This window comes from Hyla sarda, chromosome 13 (assembly GCF_029499605.1).
Source record: "Hyla sarda isolate aHylSar1 chromosome 13, aHylSar1.hap1, whole genome shotgun sequence".
NCBI lineage: Eukaryota > Metazoa > Chordata > Amphibia > Anura > Hylidae > Hyla > Hyla sarda.
The window spans coordinates 14,691,133-14,707,671 of NC_079201.1; the positions used below are offsets into that span (position 1 = coordinate 14,691,133).

The 16,539-nt window shown below is 42.7% G+C and overlaps 2 protein-coding genes across 9 annotated transcripts in view; one reads left to right on the forward strand and one right to left on the reverse strand.

Annotated features, from left to right (window-relative positions):
• The window catches only part of LOC130297691 (BPI fold-containing family C protein-like), an 88,548-nt gene that overhangs the window by 41,251 nt on the left and 30,758 nt on the right, over nt 1–16,539 (reverse strand). For 7 of the 8 annotated variants that reach the window (XM_056550438.1, XM_056550434.1, XM_056550433.1 and 4 more), the window contains 6 exons: nt 6,072–6,176; nt 5,877–5,985; nt 5,659–5,787; nt 3,432–3,587; nt 3,092–3,155; nt 190–250 (listed from right to left, as the gene is read on the reverse strand). In XM_056550438.1, the coding sequence (XP_056406413.1) occupies nt 190–250; nt 3,092–3,155; nt 3,432–3,587; nt 5,659–5,787; nt 5,877–5,985; nt 6,072–6,171 (619 nt within the window). In that variant the 5' untranslated portion in view covers nt 6,172–6,176. Of the gene's footprint in view, nt 1–189; nt 251–3,091; nt 3,156–3,431; nt 3,588–5,658; nt 5,788–5,876; nt 5,986–6,071; nt 6,177–15,670; nt 15,699–16,539 lie in introns of those variants that run through there. The other variant, XM_056550432.1, reaches the window with a different exon arrangement.
• The window catches only part of LOC130297692 (BPI fold-containing family C protein-like), a 62,712-nt gene that overhangs the window by 19,052 nt on the left and 27,121 nt on the right, over nt 1–16,539 (forward strand). The window contains exon 4 of the mRNA XM_056550440.1: nt 121–257. The gene's annotated coding sequence lies outside the window, so the exon portion shown is untranslated. The remainder of the gene's footprint in view (nt 1–120; nt 258–16,539) is intronic.

A 16,539-nucleotide genomic window follows, 5' to 3' on the forward strand; every position in this document is an offset into this window, starting at 1 on the left:
CACCCTGGTTGGGAAACACTGCCACAGAAAATCATTGGTTTATATAAATTCATAAAAAACAACATATTGTATTATTATATGAAAAAAAATATGTTTGTTTGTTTGTTTGTTTTAATTTAGGAACAAACTGATAGCGAAAAGATATCACTAATAACACTTATAAGAGAAAATAAATTCTTTTCAACCCACCAAGAAATGTGGCCAGCTTCTTCTGAAGAATTGTCATCACTTCACCCACTTGTGGACAGAGCTGAGAGGTATAGCGACAATGTGAATAGTTAGGCTTATAGTGTACAACATCTTACGATAACTATTCACCACAATATACAGTAGTACCCTCAGAAGGCCAATCAGATTTCATTACTCTGGGGACCTTTGCGGGACACAAGACTGGTACCAGGATAAGTGCTGAATAAGGTTTATTATAAGGCTTACAGATGTTTTTACAGCTATTTTTATTTGCTTTTGGGATGCTGTGGCCTTACTAGCAGAGTACCCACTGTTATCCGGTCTTCCCACCTAAACCTTGTGGGAGAGGAAAAGCAACAATGATGCTCTTGTCCATGTATCCCAACTACATATTCCCTCCTCCCATCCTGGCCTCATATCCCATTCTCATATCCTGTCCTCATATCCATCCTCATATCCTGACCTGATATCCCATTCTCATATCCTGTCCTCATATCCCAACCTCATATACTGTCCTCATACTCCGTCCTCATATTCCATCCTCATATCTCAACCTTATATCTCGTCCTCATATCCCGTCCTCATATCCCAACCTCATATCTCGTCCTCATATCCCATCCTCATATCTCGTCCTCATATCCTGTCCTCATTTCCCAACCTCATATCCTGACCTCATATCCCATTCTCATATCCTGTCCTCATATCCATCCTCCTATCCTGACCTCATATCTCAACCTTATATCTCGTCCTCATATCCCAACCTCATATTCCATCCTTATATCCTGTCCTCATATCTCGTTCTCATATCCCAACCTCATATTCCACCCTCATATCCTGTCCTCATTTCCCAACCTCATATCCTGAACTCATATCCCGTCCTCATATCCTGTCCTCATATCCCGTCCTCATATCCTGATCTCATATCCCGTCCTCATATCCTGACCTCATATCCAGTCCTCATATCCTGTCCTCATATCCCGTCCTCATGTCCTGATCTCATATCCCGTCCTCATATCCTGACCTCATATCCAGTCCTCATTTCCTGTCCTCATATCCTGATCTCATATCCCGTCCTCATATCCTGACCTCATATCCAGTCCTCATATGCTGTCCTCATATCCCATCCTCATATCCTGTCCTCCTATCCCAACCTCATATCCTGACCTCCTATCCTCTCCTCATATCCCGTTCTCATATCCCATCCTCATATCCCGACCTTATATCTCGTGCTCATACATATCCCAATCTCATATCCCGTCTTCATATCTTGTCCTCATATCCCAACCTCATATCCTGACCTCATATCCCATCCTCATATCCTGTCCTCCTATTCCATCCTTATATCCCATCCTCCTATCCGTTGTCATATCCCGTCCTCATACCCCAACGTCATATCCTGACCTCATATCCCGTCCTCACATCCCATCCTAATATCCCAACCTCATATCCTGTCCTCATATCCCGATCTCATATCCCATCCTCATATCCCGACCTTATATCTCGTGCTCATATCCCAATCTCATATTCCATCCTCATATCTTGTTCTCATATCCCAACCTCATATCCCATCCTCATATCCCAACCTCACATCCTGACCTCATATCCTGTCCTCATATCCCATCCTTATATCCCATTCTCATATCCTGACCTCATATACTGTCCTCATATCCCATCCTTATATCCCTTCCTCATATCCTGTCCTCATATCCCAACCCCATAAATTGTCCTCATATCCCAATATTACATTCCAACCTCATATCATGTTCTCATATCCCGTCCTCATACCCCGTCCTCATATCCCGTCCTCATATCCTGTCCTCATATCCCATCCTCACATCCCATCCTCATATCCCGTCCTCATATCCTGCCCTCATATCCTGTCCTCATATCCCGTCCTCATGTCCCAATATCATATCCTATATCGGGATATGACGACGAGATATGCAGCTGCAAATACACGTGAATACACATGCAAAAACAAGACATTTTTACTACTGAGTTTAATACAAATCAAAACGGACGTCAAGTAACAGGTTTACTGCCTTTATTTTTTACCATCGACTTCTATCTGACCTCAATAGTTAAATGGCTTATTTGTGCACTCATGTAAATTAGAGGACACTTTTTTTACGACTGTAAAATAAAGAGAGTAGACTTCCTTTGGCGTGATTTTCGGTCTGTATTTTCGCACATGTTTTGGGCTGTAAACCAAACTAAATATGTCCTAACAATCGATGGTTGGCCGGACGTGAAGGTAGAGGTCCACATGGCTATAGACCAGTGTTTCCCCAAATAGTGTGCCTCCAGCTGTTACAAACCTACATCTCCCAGCATGTTGGACTATAGAGCAGTATATAGTATAGGTCAGTGTTTTTCAACCAGGAGTGCCTCCTGCTGTTGCAAAACTACAACACTCAGCATGTTGGACTATATAGTAGTTTATAGTATAGGTCAGTGTTTTTCAACCAGGGGTGCCTCCAGCTGTTGCAAAACTACAACTCCCAGCATGTTGGACTATATAGTAGTTTATAGTATAGGTCAGTGTTTCCCAACCAGGGGTGCCTCCAGCTGTTGCAAAACTGCAACTCCCAGCATGGTTGACTATATAGTAATATATAGTATAGGTCAGTGTTTCCCAACCAAGGGTGCCTCCAGCTGTTGCAAAACTACAACTCCCAGCATGCCCGGACAGCCGTTGGCTGTCCGGGCATGCTGGGAGTTGTAGATTTGCAACATCTGGAGGTCCACAGTTTGGAGGCTACAGATGTTTCTAGTTCATATACTGAACCTAAAGATGACCCCATAGTTACACATTAAATTGCACGTCCCCATAGCTACACCTTGTTCTATTTCTGAGAACCCTCCATAAGCCTTTCCCTGAAATTCATTGTCCTCGTATTACCTTTTCATTCAGGTTATCTCTGATGGGTTTCTCCAGAAATCCCGTGAAGAGATTGTAGAACCAGCTGTAAGACGTAAGAGTGGGTTAAGTAACATTAAGAATTAAATGAGATATTATTAGAGAACGGAGGAGTAATAGGAAGACATTTGAGAAGCGGACAGCTCATCCTTGTCGGACCGGTTTCCCAATTTTTCATCCGGTGACAGATTGTGCTTTTAGAAACACGTCGGGCTACGGTATGTGGTCTGACTCGGTAAATCTACTTGTGGGTAACACTAGACGGGCATTTTGTTGAAACAGGTGAGATTAAGATAAATAATGGCCTAATCTGTTTATCTACCTGGCTCCTCCGGACAGGTGTACTTTGGCGTGTTTCACCTCCGAATGGCACGAAGAAAGAGAAACGGATGGACGGGTGGACGAGTCTTTCAAGGTTTTAAAATGAGAGTTTAATGTGACACCGGAGATCCGGAGAGTAAAATTGCCATTGTCGGTTCTTTAAAACAGAATACGAGATTAAGGACCACCACAAAATTAAGGCACGTTGCACATATTCCTACGCAGAAGCTGCCACAAAACTGTATAATGCCATATTAGGCGCAATTTATAAGTCACTAGTTGGCATTGCCCACACTTCCTACCTAAACTTATGGAAGAGGAAAAGCAACGCTCTATAAGAGACTGGAAAAGCTGGGTGACACGCATACGGCTTGTCACCATGCTTTCCCAGTCTCCTGAAGCCCCAGCAGTAATAAGCTGCTCGTCCTCCCTGCACTATTCACGTGCCCTCTTCCTGTCCCTTCTCTAATGTCTTCTTTTCCCCTCACTCTTCTCTTGCAATAAATCTTCTCTCTCCTTCTCCCTGCACTAACTATTCTCTGCACCTGCTGGACAGTTAAATCATACTTTACTATGAAGGTTCTGCGGCAGGATGTTTACAACACCCGGGCAATCTTTGTAGCCCGAGATTAACAGAGATAAACCAGAAGTCCCATAGACTCTTGATCACTTGATTGCGTTACTCTCAGACTGTAGAGATTGCCCGGGAGTTTTCAACATCCTGGTGCCAGACCAATGTCTTGATAAAGTATGATTTAACTGTGCAAGCTTCACTGTTTTACTCTGGGGCTGCGTAGATTGTAGGTATCTGGACATTTCTAAAGGGGAACTCCGGTGAAATTTTTTTTTATATAAATCATCTGGTGCCAGAATGTTAAACAGATTGGCAAATTAATTCAATTAAAAAATCTTAATCCTTCCAGTACTTATCAGCTGCTGAATGCTCCACAGGAAGTTATTTTCTGTCTGACCACAGTGCTCTCTCCAGAACAGGAGCAAACCCCCATAGGAAACCACTCCTGCTCTTGACAGTTCCTGGGACAGACAGAGGTGTCAGCAGAGAGCACTGTGGTCAGACAGAAAAGAAATTCAAAAGAAAAGAACTTCCTGTGGAGCATACAGCAGCTGATAAGTACTGGAAGGATTAAGATTTTTAAATAGAAGTAATTTAAAAAGCTGTTTAATGTTCTGGCACCAGTTGATTAAAAAAAATGTTTTTCACCGGAGTACCCCTTTAAATACTACTATATTTTTTGTTGACATTTTAAGTAACATGTGTACCAAGTTTAAAGGGATTATCCAGGAAAAAAATATTTTTTTTATATATCAACTGGCTCCAGAAAGTTAAACAGATTTGTAAATTACTTCTTTAAAAAAAATCTTAATCTTTTCAGTCCTTATGAGCTGCTGAAGTTGAGTTGTTCTTTTCTGTCTAAGTCCTCTCTGATGACACCTGTCTCAGGAACCGCCCAGTTTAGAAGTAAATCCCCATAGCAAACCTCTTCTACTCTGTGCAGTTCCCGAGACAAGCAGAGATGTCAGCAGAGAGCACTGTTGCCAGACAGAAAAGAACAACTCAACTTCAGCAGCTGATAATTATTGAAAGGATTAAGATTTTTTTTAATAGAAGTAATTTACAAATCTGTTTAACTTTCTGGATCCAGTTGATATAAAAAAAAAAAAGTTTTCTTTCCAGGAATACCCCTTGAATCAAAATATTTCCAGCCGTTCGGAAGTGATGCTGGAACATACATATACAAATATACACACACGTGTTCAGATATATATATATATATATATATATATATATATATATATATTTTTTTTTTTTTTTTTTTTTTCATATATATATTTTTTTATTATTATTTTTTATATATTTATATATATATATTTTTTTTTTCATGTGTATATATATATATATATTTTTTTTTCATATATATATATATTTTTGCTCTATGTCATGGTATATGTTGGTATCACTTGTTGAGGCGGGTCACTGCTGTGGCCAACGATTGGCTGAATGGGGATTTCCTGTGTGGACAACAAGAGGAGCAGAATCTGGGAGCTGCGGAGGATCGGCACATGCCGCACCGGGGGGACATCTTACCATTATAGTTATGACAATCATATAACATGGTAGTGCCTGATTTTCCTAGGTAACCTGATTCTGATTTATTTACATTAGTCCTAAAACTACAATTCCTTGGCACCTAGGTCCACATACTTACATTAACCAATGTTTTACCCTCCACTGGCCAAAGACCGTGGCCAACGAACCTTCAACGTTTAACAGAACGTCTGTTGGTGGTGTTGGGACAACCACGGCATGAGAAGGGTCAAACTCCTCCACAGTTATTCTAGAAGATAAAAGAATAAAACACTGATGTAAAACAATGCAAATTGTGGGTTGTAATTGATTATATTTGATATTTTATATATCATTTACCCTGTAATGGCATAGTCAACCTTGCCAAATACTCGCGTAGACCCAATGACATCTGGAAGACGATTGTGTTGAAGCATGTGGCGAAAAACGTCCTTTCCTTCTGACACAACTGGGTGCATAAAACTTCTGAATTAAACTATGGCGGCGATTCATTTCTACAAACATGATGACTGCTTGGTAAGTCAGGTCACTTACTGTAGTCCATCCATTTCTGAGTGACTCGCATAACAACACCAGGACTACTGTGTCCACAGGACAAGAGGCAGCTCCACCAGATCAGCCACACCGGCTTCATTCTCACTGACAATAAAGAGGTGACATATGTCAATGGGTGAAGGAGTTCTTCTTGAAATATTCCTTAAAGGGGTACTCCAAAGGATAGGGGATAAGATGTCTGGACGCGGGGGTCCCCCGCAATCTTCCTGCTGCACCCGGCATTTGTTTAGAGCATTGGGTTCAGCGCTGGAGGCTTGTGACGTCACGGCCACGACCCCTCAATGCAAGTCTATGGGAGGGGGCGTGACGCCCCCTCCCATAGACTTGCATTGAGGGGGCGGGGCGCGACATTAAAAGAGGTGGGGCCGTGACGTTACGATCCTTCAGCCCCTGCATCATGAGTCATCAGGCACGGAGCGAAGTTCGCTGCGAGCACTGGTTGTCACGGAGCATCACGCCCCCTCCCATAGACTTGCATTGAGGGGGCATGGCCGTGACATCATGAGCGGGGCATGACCGTGACTCCACCCCGCATCGCCAGTCATCCGCAACAGAGCGAAGTTCTCTCCGAACACTGGATGTCTGGGGTGCCACAGCCAAGATCACGGGGGTCCCCAGCAGTTCATTTGGATATGGGATAAGATGTCTAGGGGAGGAGCACCCCTTTAAGATTTTGGATAAACCCGCATAGTTTTGTTAGTTCCTTCAGAGTAGTATTAGCCCCTGAGTGTCTCCTCCATGGTACACAACTATTTCTTATTCTTTCCATTTCAGGGGGCGGAACCAGAGCTGTGCACATACATGGACTTCCTTTCTCTTACATCTCTGGCAAATTAAATCACATACTTTTCTCTCTCTCCCTGCAAGCGCTGGAAAAAGCAGATTACAATACAGTACAATCGGCAGATATCATGTTAGAGAGCAGGAGAAGCTGAGCAGATAATATATACAATATAGTACAATCTGCAGGTATCATGTTATAGAGCAGGAGGAGCTGAGGAGATGATATATACAATACAGTACAATCTGCAGGTATCATGTTATAGAGCAAGGGGGAGCTGAGCAGATGATATATACAATACAGTACAATCTGCAGGTATCATGTTATAGAGCAGGAGGAGCTGAGAAGATTATGTATACAATACAGTACAATCTGCAGGTATCATGTTATAGAGCAGGAGGAGCTGAGCAGATTATATATACAATACAGTACAATCTGCAGGTAACATGTTATAGAGCAGGAGGAGCTGAGCAGATTATATATATAATACAGTACAATCTGCATGTAACATGTTATAGAGCAGGAGGAGCTGAGCAGATAATATATACAATACAGTACAATCTGCAGGTATCATGTTATAGAGCAGGAGGGGCTGAGCAGATAATATATACAATACAGTACAATCTGCAGGTATCATGTTATAGAGCAGGAGGAGCTGAGCAGATGATATATATATAATACAGTACAATCTGCAGGTATCATGTTATAGAGCAGGAGGAGCTGAGCAGATGATATATACAATACAGTACAATCTGCAGGTATCATGTTATAGAGCAGGAGGAGCTGAGCAGATGTTATATACAATACAGTACAATCTGCAGGTATCAGGTTATAGAGCAGGAAGAGCTGAATAAATTATTTTTGTGTAGATATTTTGCACTTTTTTCACCTGTGTGATGCTGGCCGTACATGAAGTAAGTCTCAGGAGGACCCAGCATGTCCATTCATTACACAGCCCACTTTTTTCAATGGGCACCATGTATGACCCCTAGCGGCCATGGCCTTAGAACTGTCTTTCTGGGCGTAAGGAGTCATTTTTTTGTTAACAAAGTAATTTACAAATAGATTAGGGATCACATAGAGGTAAGTTGTTTGAAATAACAGTCACTTCCTCTTGGGCCCTGAATCAATATAGAAACTTATGGATACATTTTTGTTATTACATTTATATAAGACATAAATTACATTTATAAGTCTATAGAACTCGGTTTAAAATGTTTCTCTGAAAAGATAAAAAACAAGGGTGAAATCATGACCATATGCTTCTTATACATGAATCCCATCACCTTAAAGGGGTACTCCGCCCCAGTGTTGGTAAGAAGTGAATTGTTGAGGTTAAAGGGGTACTTCAGAGGTTAAAATGAAATGTTTTCAAATCAACTGGTGTCAAAAAGTTAAACAGATTTGTAAATGACTTCTATATAAAAATCTTAGTCCTTCCAGTATTTATCAGCTGCTGTATGCTCCTGTGGAAGTTGTGTAGTTCTTTCCAGCTTGACCGCAGTGCTCTCTGCTGACACCTCTGTCCGTGAAAGGAACTGTCCAAATGCCCATAGCAAACCTTTCCTGCTCTGGAAGGTTCCTGACAGAGACAGAGGTGGCAGCAGAGAAGGGAACTCTGACCACCAGCTCTGGGAGATGATAGAAATTATACATGAAACTTGCAGAGCAGAAATCTACTGAGAAGTTTATAGAGCCATAATGTAATAGAATTACACTTTTTAGTCGGACTGAATACTTTTTTGTGTTATAACTTAGTGAAGCGTTACTGTCATATAGACATTTTTAATCGGTCAGGGCAGTGTTTGTCAGGGTGCCTCCAACTGTTGCAAAACTACAACTCCCAGCATGGCATGGAGGTATCCCCGATGAGAAACACTGGGTAAGGGTCTCAGTACAGCACAGTCCAACTTGTCGCAGGAGATGGGCTTCATAGACTTACAATGAAGCCCGTCTCCTGCAAATTGAGGCAGCAAACCGCTCAGCCAATCCCCAACCCTGATCAAAAATGTTGGCATCTCTGTGTGACATGTCAAAAGTTTCCTTAAAGGGGTACTCCGTTTTATTTATTTCTATTTAAAAATCTTAATCCTTCCAGTATTTATCAGGAAGTTGTGTAGTTCTTTCCTGTCTGACCACAGTGCTCTCTGCTGACCCCTCTGTCCATGTCAGGAACTGTCCAGAGCAGGAGAGGTTTGCTATGGGGATTTGCTCCTCCTCTGGACAGTTCCTGACATGGACAGAGGTGGCCGGAGAGAGCACTGTGGTCAGACAGAAAAGAAATTCCTCTGGAGACTACAGCAGCTGATAAGTACTGGAAGGATTAAGATTTTTAAATAGTAGTAATTTAAAAATCTGTTTAACTTTCTAGCACCAGTTGATTTAAAAATAAAAAAAAAAAAAATATTTTCCACCGGAGTACTCCTTTAAGTGACAGTAATCCTTTTGGAGGACCCAGCAGATCCAGCTACATTTGACACTATACAGTCCATTGTAACAATAGTAACTGTCCACCACCTATGAGTCAATCCTAGCACATACTCTACAGTCCCACAACTCACCTCTGCTCAGTCCTCGTGGTTCAGGACAATAACTGGGAACATGACTCAACCCCTTTCTTTTATACTGCAACTCCATTCGGATCTTACGGAAATAAGGTTCTTCTCATTCGGAGATTAAATATACAGGAGATTATGAAAGGTGTTTTCATCGCCAGAGAAGATACAATGACGTATGAGAATAAGATGTGTACAAAGGAAAAACCCTGCCACGCTTCACCTAAACTTGATGTCAATGGATTATTCCCTGTTAGGTTTAAGGTGTCTTAAAGGGGTTTTCCACTATTTTAGTACTTACCTGGCAGACAGTAATGGACATGCTTAGGAAGGATCTGTACTTGTCTTGGGGCTAAATGGCTGTGTTGTGAGTCCACCATAACGCCGCTGCTTTCTTTTGGTGAAATAGCTATTTTTTGTTGGAGTTCCCTCCCTCCAACTACAAATCCCAGGATCCCTTGTTTGTAAGTGTGAGGTCACTTTTCTCCCTCCCACACATCAGTCCCTCTGCAGCTTTAATAAAGAATGTCAAGCAAGAAATTAGTTTTGAAGGGATGTTTACCTAATAGTAGAAAAAATTGTATAAAAAAATAAAATAAATCCCATAGGATTGATGCAGTGCGAGAAAAGTCCTGGAGGGGGACCTTAAAGGGGTACACTGGAAAACATTTTTTTTTAAATAAACTGGTGCCAGAATGTTATACAGATTTGTAAATTACTAAAAAATCTTAATCCTTCCAGTACTCCAATCAGCTGCTGTAAACTCCAGAGGAAGTTGTGTAATCTTTCCAGTCTGACCACAGTGCTCTCTGCTGACACCTCTGTCCATGTCAGGAACTGTCCAGAGTACAAGCAAATCCCCATAGCAAACCTCTCCTGCTCTGGACAGTTCCTGACATGGACAGAGGTCTCAGCAGAGAGCACTGTGGTCAGACAGGAAGAAATTCAAAAAGAAAAGAACTTCCTGTGGAGCATACAGCATATTAAGTAGTGGAAGGATTAAGATTTTTAAATAGAAGTAATTTACAAATAAATATGTTTAACTTTCTGGCACCAGTTGATTTAAAAACAAAACAAAAAACATTTTCCAGTGGAGTACCCTTTAAGCCGCCAAGCACTAAAATCAGAAACTTTCTTTGGCCCCATAGAAAAGGAATAAAGCGGTGGCAGCACATGTTCAGGGCACGTGATTCATTCTGAGGACAATTGTGTACCTGTTTTTGGGATCGGTGTGGGTCTCAGCAGTTGGACCTAACCAATCAGCTTGTTATCCTGAATCCTATGAATAGCAGATAACAAGCTGAGAAGCGAATACCTCTTTAAATGACTATGAATAAGTGTGCATGAACTCGAAACATGTCAGATATGATGGGAAGTTGGACTTTTTTGGGAATGACTTCTGAAACTATTAACCACTGATCACAAGAACAGAGGGGCCACTGAAGTGGGAAAAAAAAACTGTGACCCGTAGCCGAATGTGACCTGAGCTCCTGAGCTCAGCGCTCTCAGCCCTTCTCAGGGCTGATCGCTATTTGGGGTTAGGATTAGGGGATAGGATTAGGGTTAGGGGATAGGATTAGGGTTAGGGGATAGGATTAGGGGTTAGGATTAGAGGTTAGGATTAGGGGTTAGGATTAGAGGTTAGGATTAGGGTTAGGATTAGAGGTTAGGATTAGGGGTTAGGATTAGGGGTTAGGATATAGGATTAGGGTCAGGGGATAGGATTAGGGGTTAGGATTAGAGGTTAGGATTAGGGGTTAGGATTAGAGGTTAGGATTAGGGGTAGGATTAGGGTTAGGATTAGGGGTTAGGGTTAGAGGTTAGGATTAGGGTTAGGATTACTGTTAGGATTAGGGTTAGGGCCGGGTAGGATTAGGGTTAGAGGATTAAGGTAAGGATTAGGGGTAGGATTAGTGTTAGGATTAGGGGTTAGGATTAGGGGTAGGATTAGTGTTAGGATAAGGGGTTAGCATTAGGGGCAGGCTTAGGGTTAGGATTAGGGGTTAGGATTAAGGGTTAGGATTAGGATTATGGTTAGGATTAGGGTTAGTATTAGGGGTTAGGGTAACAGGTTAGGATCAGGGGTAAGGGTTAGGATTAGGGGTTAGGGTTAGGATTGGAGGTTAGGGTTAAAATTAGGGGTTAGGATTAGGGAAAGGGGATATGATTAGGGGTTATGATTAAGAATAGGGGTTAAGATTAGGGTTTAGGGAGTGAGAGGGAGCCGGAAAAGTGTGTCCCTGTGCGGAGGGTCACATTCCGCTACAGGGGCACAGTTTTCTTCATTACACTGGCCAAATGCAACAAAAAATGTGAGACCTAGCCATCCAGATATCAGGAGAAATAGTTTTTAACGTTATCTTTTAAAGGGCTTGTCAAGGATATAAGAAAAAAAATCTTTATATATATATCATTTTATTTTTTATTTTTCAAAAACAGCACCCCTCCTGCCTGGCAATTACAATTCAGACTCAAAAAAGTTGCAAGATCAGGATACAGCGTATGTGTTTCCCAAAAAGGGTGCCTCCAGCTGTTGCAAAACTACAACTCCCAGCATGCCCGGACAGCCAAAGGCTGTCCGGGCATGCTGGGAGTTGTAGTTTTGCAACAGCTGGAGGCACCCTGGTTGGGTATAACTGGCCTATGGGCAAGGGTGGCCCTGTTTTTTGGAATTTTTCTAATCCCATTGAACCCATTTAACTCTTCGCTTCGCACCTGATTTCCAATGTTTACATGGTAGAAAGTGGATGAAGAGTCAGCAGAGATGATATACGCCGCTGTGGAATTCTGTATACATTCCCGGTGACACATAGGACGAGCCGGATACTTGGAGAGGGCGTTGTCTGGTGTCAGAACATAATAAAGGGATGGATCCATTAACCTGGTTGGATGATGATGCCCTCAAGTACCTTCTACATCCACGTGCGAGTGTTTGTAGACGGCATGACTTGCCTTCAGCGATGTCAGATATATTCCTCATTATTCCTAGTGACTATGTAATTACTGGCCTATAAACAATAAGGGGTGCGGGATAGCCTCATGTGATCCATGTGACCCGGGATGTTGTGCACATTGTTACAGGGTCCAAGGAAAACATCTGCATACAGTTTGCATGCCTTCCAATTGTAGGAGGGGGTGTTAACATGGATTAGGACCACCCACTGGACTCCTTAAAGGGGTACTCCGCCCCTAGACATCTTATCCCCTATTCAAAGGATAGGGGATAAGATGTCTGATCGCTGGGTTCCCGCCGTTGGAGACCCCCGCGATCTCCCTGCTGCACCCGGCGTTTGCTTAGAGTGTCAGATGTGGCACCGGAGGCTCGTGACATCAGGGCCACGCCCCCTCAATGCAAGTCTATGGGAGGGGGCGTGACTGCCGTCACGCCCCCTCCCATAGACTTGCATTGAGGGGGCGTGGCCCTGATGTCACTAGCAGGGTGTGGTCCCGGATCTGAATCTGACCAAGGAAAACATCTGCATACAGTTTGGATGCTTTCCAATTGTAGGGGGGGGGGGGGTGTTAACATGGATTAGGACCACCCACTGGACTCCTTAAAGGGGTACTCCACCCCTAGACATCTTATCCCCTATTCAAAGGATAGGGAATAAGATGTCTGATCATGAGGCTCCAGCCGCTGGGGACCCCCGCGATCTCCCTGCTGCACCCGGCGTTCGTTTAGAGTGTCAGGTGCAGCGCCAGAGGCTCGTGATGCCACGGCCCCTCAATGCAAGTCTATGGGAGGGGGCGTGACGGCCGTCACGCCCCCTCCCATAGACTTGCATTGAGGGGGCGTGGCCCTGATGTCACTAGCAGGGTGTGGTCCTGGATCTGAATCTGACCAAGGAAAACATCTGCATACAGTTTGGATGCTTTCCAATTGTAGAGGGGGTGTTAACATGGATTAGGACCACCCACTGGATTCCTTAAAGGGGTACTCCACCCCTAGACATCTTATCCCCTATTCAAAGGATAGGGGATAAGATGTCTGATCGTGAGGGTCCCGCCGTTGGGGACCACAGTGATCTCTCTGCTGCACTCAGCGTTCATTTACCGTGTCAGCTGCAGCACCAGAGGCTCATGACGTCATGGTCACGCCCAGCTCGTGATGTCACAGCCACGCCCCCTCAATGCAAGTCTATGGGGGACTCCCATAGATTTTCATTAAGGGGGCGTGGCCATGACGAGCGGGGTGTGGCCGTGGCGTCACAAGCCTCCGGCGCTGCACCTGACACTCTAAACGAACGCCGGGTGCAGAAGGAGATTGCGGGGGTCCCCAACGGCGGGACCCTCACGATCAGACATCTTATCCCCAATCCTCTGAATAGGGGATAAGATGTCTAGGGGCAGAGTTCACCTTTAAGGAGTCCAGTGGGTGGTCCTAATCCATGTTAACACCCCCTACAATTGGAAAGCATGCAAACTGTATGCAGATGTTTTCCTTGGTCAGATTCACATGCGGGACCCTGTAACAATGAGGGGGCATGGCCACGAGCGGGGTTTGGCCGTAACGTCACGAGTAGTGTTGAGCACGAATATTCGTAATGCGAATTTTTATCGCGAATATGGGCACTTGGCGATTTCGCAAATATTTAGAATATAGCGCAATATATTTGTAATGGCGAATATTCGTTTTACATTTTCTTTTTCACATGCAAATTTTTATGCGAATTTTCACATGGGGAAAAAAAGTGAACGAACATAGCGAATATGCGAATCTCGCGAACATTGGACGAATAATCGACGATATATTCGTGAAATATCACGAATTCGAATATGGCCCCTGCCGCTCATCACTAGTCACGAGCCTCCGCCCCGCATCGCCAGTAATCCGGCACGGAGCGAAGTGTGCTCCGTGCACCGGATGTCTGGGGAGCTGCAGCGGAGATCGCGGGGGTCCGCAGCAATCAGACATCTTATCCCCTATCCTTTAGATAGGAGATGAGATGTTTAGGGGCAGAGTACCCCTTTAATCCAGACTGAGAAGTGATCGAACTGAATAAATTAGAAGTTATAATTAATCCATTCCCACAAAATGATATATAAATCTGCTCAGACTGGACTGCACGTGACCGGATCTCTTTTAATAGGTCAGCATAGAAGCTGAATACGGAAAACAGGATATTTTAACGCATTAAAGGGGTACTACGGTGGAAAACAATTTGTTTTTTAAATCAACTGGTGCCAGAAAGTTAAACAGATTTGTAAATGACTTCTATATAAAAATCTTAATCCTTCCAGTACTTATCAGCTGCTGTATGCTACAGAGGAAGTTGTGTAGTTCTTTCCAATCTGATCACAGTGCTTTCTGCTTGAAATTTATTATAATCATTCTGTTGGCTGAACAATTTATTAATATTTATAAGCCATTGCTAATGCTGCAGAAAGATATTTGTTACTCTTAACCTATATATCAGCTTGCTACTTGCTTGTAACTAAGATGAAGACCTTGGGATGAGGCCAAAAGAAGCAAGATAAAGAAGAGGTTGGAAGTTGGAGACGAAACATTTGAAGAAGGTTAGATTGTGCAGAAGGACAGATACATCCAGAATTTTCCGGTAGAATAGTGACCTATGGCTAAGAAAGAAATTAATGCTTAATATGCTAATATATACAGATGCAATACTCAAATAACCAATCAAAATATAACATGATGGTTTTGACGTGATAACCAACCTCCCCTTTTTGTCAAATGTAAAGAACAATGTACTTCCGTATAATAAACAGAACTCCTTGGGACAGCTCCTTAGCCAGTATGCTGAGCAGATATATACCAACATTTTGTCTGGTGTTTATTTCTTGTGTTGACACTCAGCAGTATACAGCAGCAGTCACTCACATTTTTAAGGCCTAACCAGCAGCCATACTTAACATCAGGAACTGTCCAGAGCAGGAGAGGTTTGCCATGGGAATTTGCTTCTACTCTGGACAGTTCCTGACATGGACAGAGGTGTCAGCAGAGAGCACTGTGGTCAGACTGTAAAGAACTACACAACTTCCTCTGGAGCATACAGCAGCTGATAAATACTGGAAGGATTAATATTTTTAATAGAAGTAATTTACAAATCTGTTTAACTTTCTAGCACCAGTAGATTAAAAAAAATATATGTTTTCCACTGGAGTACCCCTTTAAGGGATAAATAAAGACAATTCCATGTACTTTTTTCTACACTTTTATTTTCTATCTCAAGAATCTTTTTTATCTTTTCTGGAATAATTCCAGAAGTCATTTAGACACTTACATAAGATGATCATTTTGGATGTGAAATGTCATTCTATTATCTGATCTAGTGTCTCCAAGACATAGTGAACCCTGGTTGTCTGGTGACCTTTGGATATAGTAGTAAGTGAGTCAGGAGCAGATTATTTTATATACAAGACATATTACTGTATCACATATAAATGGTGTGGCCAGTGCTGGAGCAAAACAAACTGGTTATACTGGAAATCACATGCTGCCTGTATTTATATGGAGGTAAGGAAATGCGTCTCCATACAAAGGTTTGGAAAGAGAAGTCATTGAAATCTGAAGCTCAGTCTCTGTCTACTATTAGATAATAACAGGGCTTCTCGTGTATGCCTTGTGCTTACCTGTTTTAGCTATTGTGGCAGGCATAGAGTTTGGCTCCATAAAGGATTCAATCCCATCACCTGATAATGCTGCCTATCTTTCCCATGGATCCTCTGGCTTTGCAGAGAGAGAGAGGGAGAGAGAGAGAGAGAGAGAGAGAGAGAGAGAGAGAGAGAGAGAGAGAGAAAGAGAGAGAGAGAGAGAGAGAGAGAGAGAGGGTGTGGTGTTTGATCACTGCACCTGGTCATCAAATTAGGCTGCTGGTGCTAGAGTTCACCAAGGTCAACAGATTAGACTCATAAGTGAGTTGAAATCAGTTCACACTTTGTGCGGTTTTCATGCATTTTCTTAATCAAACTACGTTTTTAGAGAAATATTTCCACAGGGCCAAAGTGATTTGACCTATAATCACAATTGAGGTGTTTTATGAAGATATAAAGCATTTAGGTTGTGTTCACACAACAATAGTTTGGCTGTTCCTGTAGTGATTACCAAAAGCAATGTCAAAATGACAAACATTGATTTGGACTATTGCAGTAA